This window comes from Dermacentor andersoni, chromosome 1 (assembly GCF_023375885.2).
Source record: "Dermacentor andersoni chromosome 1, qqDerAnde1_hic_scaffold, whole genome shotgun sequence".
Taxonomy (NCBI): domain Eukaryota; kingdom Metazoa; phylum Arthropoda; class Arachnida; order Ixodida; family Ixodidae; genus Dermacentor; species Dermacentor andersoni.
The window spans coordinates 279,658,409-279,673,647 of record NC_092814.1 but is presented as its reverse complement, the minus strand read 5'-3'; the positions used below and the strand labels follow the sequence as shown (position 1 = coordinate 279,673,647).

Here is a 15,239-nt window from a genome sequence, read left to right as displayed (position 1 = left end):
TATGGCCGACTCAAGTGTAGCTGGAATCGATGTAACGCGAGTTGTCACAGCACGAGACACCGATGCTCGCCGAGTCGGCGGGGCCCAAGCAGCATGAGACACACGTTCTCACTTTTGTGGCTTCCACCTTACCTTTGCACTCCTTGAATTTGGCCCTGGTCACCAGATTATTGAGGGGGGGTATTTTGGCGGGAAGTTTTGATGTGCCCACTCAGCGAGAATTGTTGAGATGCCACTGCCACCACATGCTGTTTTGTTATTCCACAGCCGTAGTGTTTTGAGAAGGTGACAGGAAACCAAAATAGACAGTTTTAGTATAGGGTAAAATGCTTGCGTTAGCGTTAGCATGCAATGCAACGCTAATGCTGAGAAAGGCTGCACTAAACGGCACAAAATAGTCTTTTAGAATAGTAGCGGAACAGAGCAAAACGCTAACGTAAGGATATACGACACCATCTAGATGTAAACACACAGAGTATCAGTAAGCCAAATACGAAATGCCGAGCTAATCCAATGCCGAATCAGCAAGTGTGTCACTAACTTAAGCGAATGAGCGAAATACAGGCTTTGGCGCCATACTGACTGTTTACAGCAAGAAACATGAGCAAACTTGACCAAGCTCTATCGTTAAGCCTCCTGTACTCCTAATTGAGAACGTATCTCGAAAACAACACCCATTTGTCACCAGTACACCACTGTCGAAACATCATCACACATATCTAAAGAAAATACGATCATTAGTGAGGAACAATTGAGCCAAAAAGGGCAGGCCAACAGCTCGATAGATCTGAAGCGTGACACCATGTTGCCCTACGTGCGTTAGCATTGAACACTAAATCCCAAAAATAGCGTACATATGTAAAAGTTCCAGTACTGTTTACGTACAGTGCATGCACAGTGCGAAGCATGCAACGCTAACGCGAACTTTTTCTGTTTGCTGCTATATGCTATACTAAAACTGTCTAATAAGGTCAAGCTGGTGGGGGACGCTGGAATAAGGTGCCGGTAGAGCAAAACATGATGCTCACCTTGCGCCACCTGTAGCAGGGAAAGGTGGAATGCCGGCGTGTTTGTGTTATCGGCTTTAAAAGTGTGCAGTATATGGTTCCAATGGCACTACGCCACACTCGCTGTGAAACAGATAGACGGAGATGCTTATTGCAGTAGGGTTGGTGGTGATAGCTGTGAATGTGTTGAGCGACGACCCACGAGGTGATTTGCTGGTATCAGGAGAGGAAATTGACTTTGTGCCAGCATTTGCACATGACATGAGTGGGCAAGTACTGAGAGGGAGCTGCTGCAGCGGGCGTCTACTGCGTTCGATTGCACGTTCCTCACATCTTTTCTTGTTCATATGGGATCTAGTGGCCAGAAAACATATCATATGATCGTAGTTTGATTATGTACTGAACGTTGGTGCCGAAAGATTGCATTTTCTCGGGACGTATTAACCAGTAAAAAAAAAAACATAACACTGTTAGGTTAATTTTTGTTTTTGCGATCACGAAAGTTGGCGTCAGGAAAGCATACGGAACAGGATTGTATCAATGAGGTTCAGCTGCACTGCCATCATCATGCCTAAGCTTACAAGCATGTGAATTGGCTCAACTTGTAAGCAGCACCATGGATCTTGGCCACTTGGTCCCAGTTTGTGCAGCAAACATGTGGCACTTATTGGCAACAAACTGAATTACTCCTTTTGCCAGTTTCCACATTGCAACTCTAGGAATTACATCCACTGTCAACAAGTGCCATATTCTGGGCCCTAGTGCTATGTTGGACCCAGTGGCCTGTGCTCCCCGACACTGGTGTCTACATAAACCATCTTTTTATGCATTCTTGTAATGTTTTACATGGCAGTACACTCTTAGGTTGCTGTGGTTGTATACTTCTGCACTAGTTAGAATATGGTATTACTATCACTAATATTCATGCCTCCAAGTTAGTATTTGTTTGTTAAGTTCTTTTTTTTTCCCTCTCATTTTCCAGTTTATAGAAGTTCGAAACCAGGAACAAGGTACATACCTTGTATATTTCGGATTTCTTTTTTACGCTCAGTATTTTCAGTAAGAAACAGAATTTATACTTTTCATTCATGCTTCTCTAGGTGCTTCTTTGAAATTTGAAATAAGAATTCTCACGAAATTTCCAAGAAATTATTTCTGCTTCCCTTCAAAACATTGACGATTAAGCTGCAATTTTATGTATCTCATTAATGTTACAGCAGCTACATTTTGAAGTAAAACTATAAAATATGAAAATCACCGAAAATGAGCACATTTCTGGTGGTAAGGAAGAGTTACAGAAATTGCAAAACATGACTTAATTAATACTTTTAGCAGGTTATGTCTTCAGAAGGTAAAAGGTAGTTTTTTTTGCACAGACGGATTTTTTGCTAAATGCAGCTTTCCCTAAATTGGGTATTGACTCTATTGCTGAAACCATGCTTAATCCATGCGATCCACTATATCATTATATGAAGTCCTTGCAAAAAACAGTTAATCTGACAATTGGTGAGATAATAGAGCCAAGCAAAAATGGTCAAGCTTGATAAAAGTGTGTTCCCGCTCCATCTGTTGAGCTGTCTGAAAAGAAGCTGAAGTACTTAAAGGTCCACTAAAGAAAAACATAGAGTCAATCTGTAGTACTAATATTGTTACATTTTTACACTAGCATAACCGTCACTTTTACCATGAGAGGAGTCTTGGTAAGCCAAAAAAAGAATGCAGAAACTAAAGACGGGTGGCAACGCTGCCCTGAAGTTTCTCTACCAGCTCACTATGACGTCATGGATATTGGCAGCATCTATTTGGGTTTTGTAAATTGTTTGCTGGTAATGAAGGAGCACATTGCACTTTAATGGAACTAAGGGCTCGACCTAGCATGTTTCAAGAACTCTTCCTGTGCCAAAATGGTGCAGGTATAAGAAAATATTTCTAAATCTTCATATTTACACCCATTTAGTGAACAGTTTAGTTGCAAATTCTGTTATTTGCCTCATTAGTTGTCGTCCTTCTTGTTTTTCTTTTTTTGTGACCCAACTGATGCACTCTATAAAAGGACGCTAAAGTCAAATATTGAGTCAAGCTAAAGTGATAGATTAGAGTTTGAGAATCTCTAAGGTGTCAATATTATCACGAGCAGAGCCTTAATAATGGAAAAATTGAAATGCAGGACACGATTAGAGACCCCCGGGACATTCAAGTACTTGCCCGATGACGAAAGCACTCATCAGTTAAATCCTGTCACTAGTACTCAACCACTCGTTGCAAAAAACATCCTTGTGTTCTATTATAAGATGAAATAAAATGCTACTTGTGCAGTTCTGTTTCATTTTTAGAAAAAAGAAATTGAAATTACCCTTGACAACGACACAGGTGGTCGAAAGGTTTTTTTCACTCAACTCCGCGCCATCCACGCTTTCGTGTTTCAGTAGTTTCGGTAGCACGTAGTGCTGTGCTGGTTTAGCTAGCTTGCGAGACTCGCTCAAACTGCACGTAGCAGAGAATTCAACTTCCATGTGATGTTGCGGGATGCCCAAACGGTCTACGCCACTTGACCAAAAAGTAGCTGCAGCAGCGAATCCACCGCTCTGTCTTGGCTCAGTACCGCCATCTGTTGGGCGCAGTTTTACTCACCGACGGCAGCAAAGGATGGTGTATGCAACTTCACCACTCCCCCGGTTGGGTGCCGAGAGATCTGAATTTTGAAAAAGATATTCGGACCCTTCAGATGCAATTTTCTCGTAAACTAAGTCTTTTCTTGTTACGAAACAAGCATTGCGAGGTTTCTGGAATAGCATTTAAACAGTCCACGCTGACTTATTGATTGTTTTTGTCTGTAAATATGTCTGTTATAAACATACATGGTCTTTCTATTCACGAGTTTTGTCTGTGCTGTTCTGCTTGTGCTTTTTTTTTTTTCGTTCTGAATACTTCACATGTGTTTTATGTTTAATTTTATAGGGCATATGCACACGGAAATACTAAGTAATATGTTATTCCACTCGTGTACATTTCACTTCACTGTTATGTATGTTTGTTAGTTCCTGCCTTCCATGTCATATGTTATGTAACATGGGACCCCAAACCTAGTGAAGCTACCGACTTGATTTTTGCCTGGGATATTTCCCAAATCTCGGAGGAATAAAGTCTTATTCTGAGTTTAAAACACGAAGTTCAAAAAAGGGAAGTTTGACCTAAATTTTCTTCACTGATAATCATCCCTTTACCGCCAAATGAATGTAAGTGGAGTTTTTAAAGAATACTTGTATAAACTGACTTAATGTGTATTTTTAGTGTCCCTTAAAGAATTCTGTTTACGGAAATATGGTGGTATGAATGAATAAGTGTGGCATTTCGTCATGGTAGTAGTATACTAATGTGTAGTCATGTTAGAGCCCAAGCAAGAAACACAGCTGTTTTCTTACTACTTTATGTTTGATGTAATCTACATCTCTACAGTACTACATGCAAAGGCACTGCTTTTTTGCACTATGGGTTATTGAGCACCAAGCTCACCATATGTCAGGTTGGTTAAAGCATGAATTATTCCCAGTCATCAAGCTTAGTGATCCTCTCTCTCACATCTGGTAGTGTTTTTCTCCATCTTCCACTTAGCATGTTCTTTGCATGACTTGTTGTGGTGTGTAGGCTGAGTGATGCGGGCCCAGACATGGTGCGCTGTCTGACAGCATTCTCGCACCAACTCGTGGGCCGGGGAGACCTGAGCCTGGCAAGGGCTCTGCGGGCCAAGGTGGTAGAGAAGTGGGAAGCGCACGCACAACTGCATGCTGGAGGCCCCTGGAGCACGACAGGGGCCGGGGGAGCCCCTCCTGGTTGCGGCGGTAGCCTTGCCAACTTGCGTGTCACCACCCAGCCGGCCACCTTGCTCCAGTTCAAATCAGAGCTCCTAGCCGAGCAGATGACCCTGCTTGATGCTCACCTCTTCCAGCGCATTGACGTGAGTATGCACACCTCAATAGTTCAACACTGGCAGCGCAAAATGAAGTGCCTGTAAAACTTGTGGTCTTGGGAGAAAGTTGTGGTTTGTGTCATCTTATTCAAGGGGGCCAAGCGATGCAAATTGAGCATGTTGTTATTAATTTCCTGCACAATATCAAGTTTGGTAATGCTTCAGCTTCCATGGCACTGCTAGTATCAAAGTCTTGAACTATTTTATCTTCAGCTGAAGCTTATATTTATAGCAGCACATGGTAGTGATAATTGGCAGCAGATACAAGGTGGTGTGTTAAGTAAAGTTGTAAATAAAGCATGTCTGTATTTCCCAGCTTTTCCATGTGGAAGACATCAGTGCTCCTTCTGGTTGCCATGTCAAAAAGACTGCTGATGTTGTGAAAGGCATTACTTACCACTTCCACCTCAAGCGTGCATTTATTTATTTCTGCTGGGTGCTCCGTTGTTCCCCTACCCCTGCGCCCTCATACATCTGTGGAACTCATGTCACTACTGGTTTGCAAACTATTTTTTCTGTTGCAGTCGTTATTGTGTTACTTTTGACTCTGGTTGTGGTCATGCAGAAATAGAGTTGCCAGTAGTCTGATTTTGTGAGACAGTCTTGGATTTTATCAAAAACTTTATGTTAGAAGAGTCATTTGTCCTGGTTTCAGGCCTCATGCTGGTAGCCTTCAGCTTTTCTTGCTGCCATCTCCAATAGTGGATACTTACTTCATTGACACCGAAGTGCCTTCCCAATGCACAGTTGCCATTCTCTAAAGCATACTCAACAGCTTTGAGCTTGAAGCCGGCAGTGTAACTTAGTACCACCCCATTGCAAGCTGCACTGGCAGTCCGATCACTCCACATATGTGTAAATACTACGAACAGCCCAGTCGAGCTGACAGAGAAAACATGGAGAAATACCTACTTTCTGCAAACAGTGCTAGGTAGCACTAGGGGACATATGGCATCTTCATTTTGCCATCATCGTCATCAGTCAAAGTTGAAACCATGGCGCCACTCATGGTGCCAAATTGCAGGTGCGATCATTATGCTGGAAAAAAAATGTGTGATCAGTTATGGGGTAGTGCAGCAATTATGCTGCACCATTGGCGAGCACAGCAGAACCTCATTCCTACGTTTTGGAAAAAAGACATACTTTCCAGGAAAACGTACCAGCCAAGTCATCACAAAATGTCATAGTTTTGCCCAAGAGGCGAAGCATTGATAGAGATAGCAAAGTATTTGACAACAGTTGAAGCTGAATATAACAAACTATTTAACTTTTTATAACTTCTTGTCCGTAGAACACCATGTATTTTGAACCTCAATACAATAACGAAGTGTGTTTATACAAAATTTTAATATAACGAAATTTCACTGCCATCATGAAAGAATGCCAAAGAAATAAATGGAAACTGCTGCGGACACAGATGGAATTACATGTAGATGCTTATAAACACACCTCTCAAATGACGCACCATGAGACAAAGAGTGGCCACCGAAGCGGAACAGCAGAGCAGCTCGACCCTCTATTTGTCATGTGCCGTATACAAAGTCCAAGTGATATAAAATCCCATCGCGTCCCACACGCCGTATGCTCGAGGGAAAGCGTGCAAGGGTAATCTGAGAAGGATGATGGCTTGATGCGCATCTTCTTGCCACACAAGCAAGGGAAGCAGAGAGGGAGGCAAGTGAGTGCGCGTCCCCTTTTCTGGTTGTTAGCACGGATGAGCGCTTACGCGGCCCATGCCGTTGCCCATGAGCCTCATCTTTAAGGTAATCTGCCGCGAGTGCAAAGACTGGGCAAGCTAAAATGGCCATGGCTTCATTTGCACTGTCTTCCCGTGCATTTAGTGCCGGAGGACGCATAATCTCGCCTTTTTTTGACGCATAGAAGTGAGAGGCAGACAAAACATTTGCTCCCCTCTGCCTGCACTTTTCATGATAGTAGTGTCGTCCAACTCGGGGCAACACTATCATGAAAGCTTCTTTCTCATGTTTGCCCAAGTGTTATGCACATGTGTCGAGTGGCGAGAAAGACATCTGGAGACTTTTGCGAGATCTAGGGAGTTTTTGCTTGGGACTCTTGCTCCTAATGTGTGTTCGCCGAGGTACTACGGAAAGCGGCATGCTTTGCTCCTGTGTAAGTGCTGCTTAAGCTTCCATCCGAACAGGACCATAATGGCCAATACAGAGTCCATAATGGCGAAGCAGCTGTTGTTTGTAGTCAGTGGTTGGTTCGTGTCACTGTGGCACACATAAGGTTTCCCGCTTCACAGTGCATCTGCAGTGCTCTCCCAGTGCCACAGTTGTCGGCGACAGTACGTGCCACATGGGCACATTTTGTGTATGCACCATCCAGCCATGAACAACAACTAAAGTAAAACCTGCAAACAAATATTTTTCAACTGCATGAATTTACAGTAACAGCGTGTAATTATTTCCCCCGCCCCTTGCTTCCCACCATGTCATTCCCCTTGGCTGGAACCCTCCATGTCAGGCCTGGTGGTGGTGAAGCATAGAAATTGAACAACTACTGCAGTAGTCAAAAGGGAAAATGGTATCATAATGCAAATAAAAAGAACGGAAAAATACTTATTATGAATTCCACGATTCGAATCAAGGACCTCTCAATCATGAGCTCAACGCTTAGACACGGTGCCATGAAACCTGAACGGATAGCGAGCTTATTTCAGAATATTTATCTGTTGTCGCATAGTGTGGCTCAGGTATGAACAAACGCAGTAATGCACGTCCTCCTCTTTGGCACTGTAGCATCTAGGGAAAGGCATATTCCGAGAAGTGAAAGTCCCCAGATGTCTCTCTCGCAACTCATGCATGCACATGGTGCTCGGGTAAATACAAGAAAGGTTTCCAGACCCTATCTGCCACGGCAGTAGCAGACTGTGCGCGAAAGTGTTGCAGGCTTCACTTTGTATTGCCAATGTGAAGATATCGTCAACACGGCATTAAGCCATATGTTTGGTAGCCGACTCCTAAATTGAAGAAAATGAAATTCCTTTTCTTGTTGAAATTTTTTTTACAGTTGCTTGATCATTCAGAAAATCTTATTGGGCCTTCTATGTAATAAAAATCCATCGGTGACTACTTTTTGCATAAAAAGTCAAATTTCATTATAACAAAGTAAATTGCCGATTTTACCGACTTCATTATATCAGGGTTTAGATGTATTAAATGAAGGAACGCTCTTAGTTTTATGGGCAGTGTAAATTTCAGCAAACATCTGCTTACGAACTAAAGCATGGTGTAACGTGCCTAAAGATACATGAACAGAGTTCATCCAGTGGCCGTCGACACTGATGCACAATGAGGTATGATTCACATAGCACAATGACCATGTATGATGATGCACACAGCACTATGACCACAAGCTGCCATGATGAGGAGGGCCAGGAGCAGGAGGCTGTGTGCTTGTCCCAAAGCAAGCATTCCATGCTGTCCCCAGGGTTGCTAGGTTTGGCTACTTTGCACCGAATTAACTATTTTTGAAGACTTGTGGCGGGAAAATTTTCGGGTTGGCTACTTTCTGGCTACTTTTAAAATCAGCATTTTTCTATAAGAACTACAAACAAACCTGACAAAATATTACAAATAAATGGTATAATGCGCTGGACTATGCCTCTTATGACACACACCATGTGCAACGACCATCCTCACCACGTGTATTTGGAAAGGACGCAAGCTCAACCTTGCAACCGACAAAATTCATTCAACAGGAACACCTTTTGTTTCATTCCATGGAACGTCTCCTTTTATAGTTGAATGCTCAGGAAATTATAAGTTGGAAACGGAAGTTTTATTACATTTCAATGATGAATTTGAGTAAATGTATGTGAGGACACATCAATATATGGCTATAAAATCTACCAAAGAAACACTTTTCTTAGGTGATAAGAAATCCTGACTAGTATATGATATGCCAAGGCAAAGTTTAGATATGGCACAGGGATACATTGACGAATGACTAAAGAGCAAGAATTGTTCACATGACATATTCGCTGGTACTAGAGTTCAGTGACAACTACTTGCATTTACTTAATCATTTATACAGGGTTAACAATTTCCGAATATGAATACGGGCCACCAGTTCTGACTTGACCCCCGAAGCCACATTTTAAATAAGTTGAAGGGCTCTAAACATAACAATCCCAAAAGGAGCAGCTCATAATCGGCTACAGCAATGTTTCCTTCTTAAGTGGTTGGCCATAGCAGCAGCATAGCGACTTTTTTGGCTACCTTTTTAAGCACCTGCAATGAACTGGCTACTTTTCTGGCTACTTTTAGTGATTTCCTGGCTACTTTTCACATTTTGGACCTGGCAACCCTGGCTGTCCCTTCCTTCAGCATTTCAACTATGTCGCGACTCCAAAACTCACCAGATCACCTGACATCGAACACTGGGTGCGCATTGAAGCCACCAGCTTTCTTGGCCCATCCCACCTGCAAATGATCCCCAATAAGGGGCATGCACACTCGTTCATGTTATCTCCAACATTTACCATGTGGAAAGGCAGTGCATGTCAAGACGTATTGGCCCGCTGTTGGCCTCGCACTTGCAAAATATCACGTGTACACCAACACGTCGTGTAGGCCAAGCCAAGGTCGCTGGCCAAGCTGGCCTTGCATGTTAACAGTCGACACTGACAGTCCAAGCTCACCGGCAATATTTATGTACTTTCGCTTTGGATTGTGGTCAACGACTGCAAGTACATTCAGCTTTTTCTTGAGGGGCCAACACTTGTGCATCCTCAACGCCATCATCACAGCTGTTGAACGAGCCAACGCATGTCTTGCAAGTGCAATGAATGACTGAGCTGTCTTCGTGCCCAAGTCATTCCTGGCTTTCACTTCTGCAAGCAATAGACCTTTTGATCGGTCCCACTCAAAGAGATGGGAGGGAACGTAGCTCGTTTGGGTTATCGCCAATTAATAGCATGCAGTACGCTTCCAACGGCGCTATGCCACATGTGCTGTCGAACAAATCAATGAAAATGCTTATTGTGACAGGGTCGGCAGCAATAGCTGTGAATATGATGTGCAATGACCCGCAAGACATTTCTTGGAGATTTGCTGATAGCAGAATAGGAAATGGAATGCGCGCTGGTGTTTTCACATGACACGAGCAGGCGAGCACTGCGGGAAAGCTGCTGCGGCAGGTGACTACTGTTCCCGATCGCACGTGCCTCACTCCTTTTATTGTTTATGTGGGACCTAAGAGCTGGAAAACTTGTCTACGATTGCAGTTTGCCAATGTACTGAACGTTGGTGCCAAAAGATTGTGTTTTCTGGGAACGTATCAAGCGGTAAACAAGAAGCATAACTGTATTGGGTCATTTTTTGTGTTCTCTATCACAAACATTGGCACCGGGAAATTGGACCAAACAGAATCGTATCAACAAGGTTCTACTGTAAATATGGTTCTTTGTTGTCTTCAGTTTCCTCTTAGTTTTATGTTATGCCACCATACCCTAATGCTGTAACCAAGGTGTGGGTGCAAAAGCATTAATCAATGTATGTGCTCTTAGCTATTCTGCTGCTCGCACATGTGAGAAAACAGTTCAGTTGGCCAATCCATCACTCACAGTGATAAGTTGTCACAGTGTGAACTAAACAGCATGTGCCAAATAACCGTATCATTATTATGTAGATCTCCGAGATTCTCATTTGGGCGAAAGAGCAAAATGAAGATTCAAGTCCAAACCTGACGAAGTTCACCGAGCACTTCAACAAAATGTCCTACTGGTAAGAGTTGCATTTCAGTGCTCTGTGGTACGCACATAAGTTTAATTACAAATTGTGTGTCATTGTGTAACTGTAACCAAGCCTTTCATGGCCTGGGCAGCTTCGTTACCAAGGAATTTTGTATAAATCACAAGTTATTTCACCAACCCAAGCCGGATGAAACAACCTTTGGCTCATTTATCCAAGGCACTTTTAAGGTTGTAAACAGTGTGTCAGTTGAGTGCATTACATGTCTGCCTTTGCGTGCAAGTGATACAACCTGGCCTGACTAGACTGGCTGCCCTGTTCCTACAGCCATAAGGTAAAATGACGAAGTGTTTGTGCAGCTCTCGGGGCTGTTTTTAGACTTCTCAGGAACTTCATACACTGATGTTTACATGCCTTCCATTTAGTGGTTGGTACCGGGTAAAAAAAGTGACAGAAGCGGTTATGAAAACTTGAATTTGGAACAGACGTAACAACATCAAGCCTTGCGATGGCAAGCTGCACCTAACTTCTTGAGGTTTAGCTCACATGTGCTGAAAGCACCATTTCCCAACTGAAATTATTAATAAGTTATCAGGTTATGCAAATCAACCTCATGAAAAATGTGATTACTATATCTTGTTCATCTGAGCTACACTGAAAATGCCAGCGGGCATCCAGATTTCCTTCTTTAGTGGTGTGTGTGTGAAGGTAATTCGTGCTAACTTTGTAAGAGCCTGAAAATTGGAACGGGCTGGAAAGTAGCTAACCATTGCTAATCCACATAGGAAGACCACAGTAGTGTTCTGAATTCACAAGGTATGTCAGTGGCTAAAAAAGGTATGCAACTTATTTGATCTTCAGCACAGCACTAGCCTGCAATAAATTTTCACTACAGTTAAAGAAAACTGCAAATAATCGAACCACATGACTAGAAATCTGATCACACGTGTGTATATTATGTTGGAGTGACCACCTGCTGGCATGTAGCTACACATTTGGGCTGCATATGCAAGCAGCAGTTATGCAGCATACTAGTAGTATATAAGCACGAGAACCTATTAGTGTAGCAAATAATAGAATCATTCTCCATCAAAAAAAAAATTCGACATCATAAGCCAGTCATCTTTTTGCATGTCAAATATTTTTAAAGCGCAAACAAGAGACACGGCACAAAAAGAAGGTCATATATAGGACAGGTGATGGTCCTGTGTATGATCTTCCTCTGGTGCCGTGTCTCTTGTATGCGCTTTAAAAATATTTGTCAAGTATGCACCAACTAGGTCCACGGAAAGTTCTTCTAAGCCATTTTTTTAAGTATTGAAGTGGTGCTTTTAGAGCTGTGATTACTTTGTTGGTCTCAGTTTATATCTGTATTGTTGATATTACAATATTACCACTGTTTTGGTTAAGGCAATACACATCAGTGGGACTGTGACGTAGTGCCTATAAAAGTCCTGCTTATGTAATTGTAATTTTTAGCCTGTGGCTCCGTTGCTCTTGATGTTTTTGTTTCTAAAATGTGTATGTGCTGTGGTAATGATGGAATTTTTTTAAGGAATCAAATGTCATACTTTTTTCAGTCTATCATCGAAAAAATTATTTTCGATCAATAATCAACAAGTAGACCTGGCGGATTTGTCAGCTACATGTTTGCCCAATAAGCTAGTCTTTTCAATGTGTGGCTGCAGTTTATGGCCTGTTAGTGCTGCTTAACCTTCATTATTGGTTCACTGTTCTTTAGACATATTGATATGTTCATGTACGCTTATCAATTCTGTCATTTTCATGAACATTCTGCAGCTTTCTGTATTCATTGGACAAACTGCACCCTGTCCTCCACAAAAATGTTGACAGAAAAGTGCAACTGCTCTACATTTATTAACCACAGAAAATTACCAGATTCTAAGTCATTATTATAAACAGGGGATTGCTAAGGGAACGTGGGCTGTTTGAATAACTTCAGTCAATTTTGGCTACATATGCATTATCTTCAGCACAACCCTCATATTTATATGTTACACCTATAAAAATAACACCATAGAAGTAAGGCAAGGGTGCCTAAAAAGGACTTATGTGAGTTTACCAAGTTACTCACCAGTTACATTTTTTTACCGCACTCTGATGTCAGTTGTTGGCAAAATGCTATCCCACTGCCAGGCACGTACCCAGGATTTTTTTTTGGGGGGGGCCCACCACCTCCATCATCATCATCATCATCATCATCATCATCATCATCATCAGCCTGTTCTTTGTCCACTGCAGGACGAAGGCCTCTCTCCCTGCGATCTCCAATTACCCCTGTCCTGGATTCCAACTAGCGCCCGCGAATTTCCTAATTTCATCGCTCCACCTAGTGTTTTGTCGTCCTCGATCGCGTTTCCCTTCTCTTGGTACCCATTCTGTAACCCTAATGGTCCAACGGTTATCTAACCGGCGCATTACATGACCTGCACAGCAACATTTTTTTCCTCTTGATGTCAATTAGAATATTGTGTATACCCGTTCGCTCTCTGATCCAAAGTGCTCTTTTTCTCTCTCAACGTTATGCCTAGCAATCTTCGTTCGATCGCTCTTTGCGCGGTCCTTAACTTGCTCTGAAGTCTCTGCCCCATATGTCAGCACTGGCAAAAAGCACTGATTGCACACCTTACTTTTCAATAATAATGGTAAGCTTCCAGTCAGGAGCTGGCAATGTCTGCCGTATGCGATCCAACCTATTTCTATTCTTCTGTGAATTTCCTTCTCACGATCAGGGTTCCCTGTGATTAATTGACCTAGGTAAACGTACTCCTTCACAGTCTCTTGTGGCCGACTGGCAATCCTGATCTCTTGTTCCTTTGCCCGGCTATTTACCATTATCTTAATCTTCTGCATATTAATATTCAACTCCACTCTCACACTCTCTTTGTTAAGGTCGCCAATCATTTGTTGTAACTCGTCTGCATTGTTGCTGAATAGAACAATGTCATCGGCAAACCGAAGGTTGCTGAGATATTTGCCGTCGATCTTCACTCCTAAACCTTCCCAGTTTAATAGCTTGAATTCTAAGCAAGCAGTGAATAGCTTTTGAGAAATTGTGTCTCCCTGTCTGACCCCTTTCTCTATAGGTATCTCCCTGCTTTTCTTGTGTAGAATTAAGGTAGCTGTAGAACCTCTGTAGATATTCTTACGCGAAGGACGAGTCAGTAAGACGAGAAACTATTTACAGATTATATTTACAACAACGGTTGCAGCGCTGACCGGTTAGATTCACAGGGCGAGCCCAGTTCGTTCTTCCTCCTCTTTTCTGGAGTGATGGCGCCTACGCGCCTCGTTCAAACAAACAAATACCACACGCATGTAGCAATATTTTCCAAGCTTTTTACGTTACCGTTCTGTACTCCTTGATTACGTAGTGCCTCTACGATTGCTGGAATCTCTACTGAATCAAATGCCTTTTTGTAATCTATATAAGCCACATAGATAGGCTTATTGTACTCTGCAGATTTCGCGATAACCTGATTGATGACATGGATGTGATCCATTGTAAAGTATCTCTTCCTGAAGCCAGCCTGGTCCTTTGGTTGACAAAATCCAGTGTTGCCCTTATTCTATTGGACATTATTTTGGTAAATATTTTATATAATACTGGGAGCAAGCTAATGGTCCCATAATTTTTCAATTCTTTAACGTCTCCTTTTTTGTAGATTAATAGAATGTCTGCATTCTTCCAGTTTTCTGGGACCCTTGCAGTCGATAGACACTTCGTATAAAGAGCCGCCAGTTTTCCAAGCATTATGTCTCCTCCATCTTTGATTAAATCGACTGTTATTCCACCTTCTCCTCCCGCTCTTCATCGTTTCATGTCTTGCAGGGCCCTTCTGACCTCATCGCTAGTTATAGGAGAGTTTCTGTATCCTGTTCATTACTGTGTCTAAGTGAGGTATCGTGACTCCTCTGGGTACTGTATACAGGTCAGCTTAGAATTTTTCCGCTGCTTTTACTATATCTTCGAGATTGCTGATGATATTATCCTTCTTATCTTTTAGTGCATACATCATGGTTTGTCCTATGCCAGGTTTCTTTTTTACTGATTTCAGGCTGCGTTCATTTTTTACGGCTTCTTCAGTCTTTCTCATGTTATAGTTTCGAATATCAGTTATTTTCGCCTTGTTGATCAGTTTTGACAGTTCCGCGAATTGCATAACGCTGTGCGGCCGCCAGTCCCATACAACCGCGTAGAGCGCAGGACTCTGCGATTCTAGACGTACTGCGCTCACCGCGAAAGGTTAGAAAAACACCCACATAAGCACAGCGGAGAAGCGGCTACGTGAGGCGGTTCGACCGATAACTGTAGAAGCGTCATTCAAAACAAGCAATTGTTCTCCACTTCCGGCGGCGTTTTCTCTATTTCCTTTTTAAATAAAAAGATGTTGATCCATAAATATTCTCATAAACAACGGTTAACTTTTTTATTATTCGCTTTTGCTCACAGTTTGGTTGTTGCCTTGGCTCTCTCCCTTAGTAGATCGCTTAATTTCTCAACTCCTTGCGATTTTTGTTTCCAGT

General features: G+C 42.4%; 1 protein-coding gene across 7 annotated transcripts in view; it reads left to right on the top strand.

Moving 5' to 3' along the window:
* LOC126547685 (guanine nucleotide-releasing factor 2-like) overlaps positions 1-15,239 on the top strand; it is a 143,197-nt gene that overhangs the window by 103,368 nt on the left and 24,590 nt on the right. For all 7 annotated transcript variants that reach the window (XR_008609136.2, XR_008609135.2, XM_055063200.2 and 4 more), the window contains 2 exons: positions 4,653-4,962; positions 10,630-10,724. Coding sequence is in view for 5 of the 7 variants with exons in the window: in XM_055063200.2 (XP_054919175.1) it covers positions 4,653-4,962; positions 10,630-10,724 (405 nt within the window). In the remaining 2 variants the exon portion in view is untranslated. The remainder of the gene's footprint in view (positions 1-4,652; positions 4,963-10,629; positions 10,725-15,239) is intronic.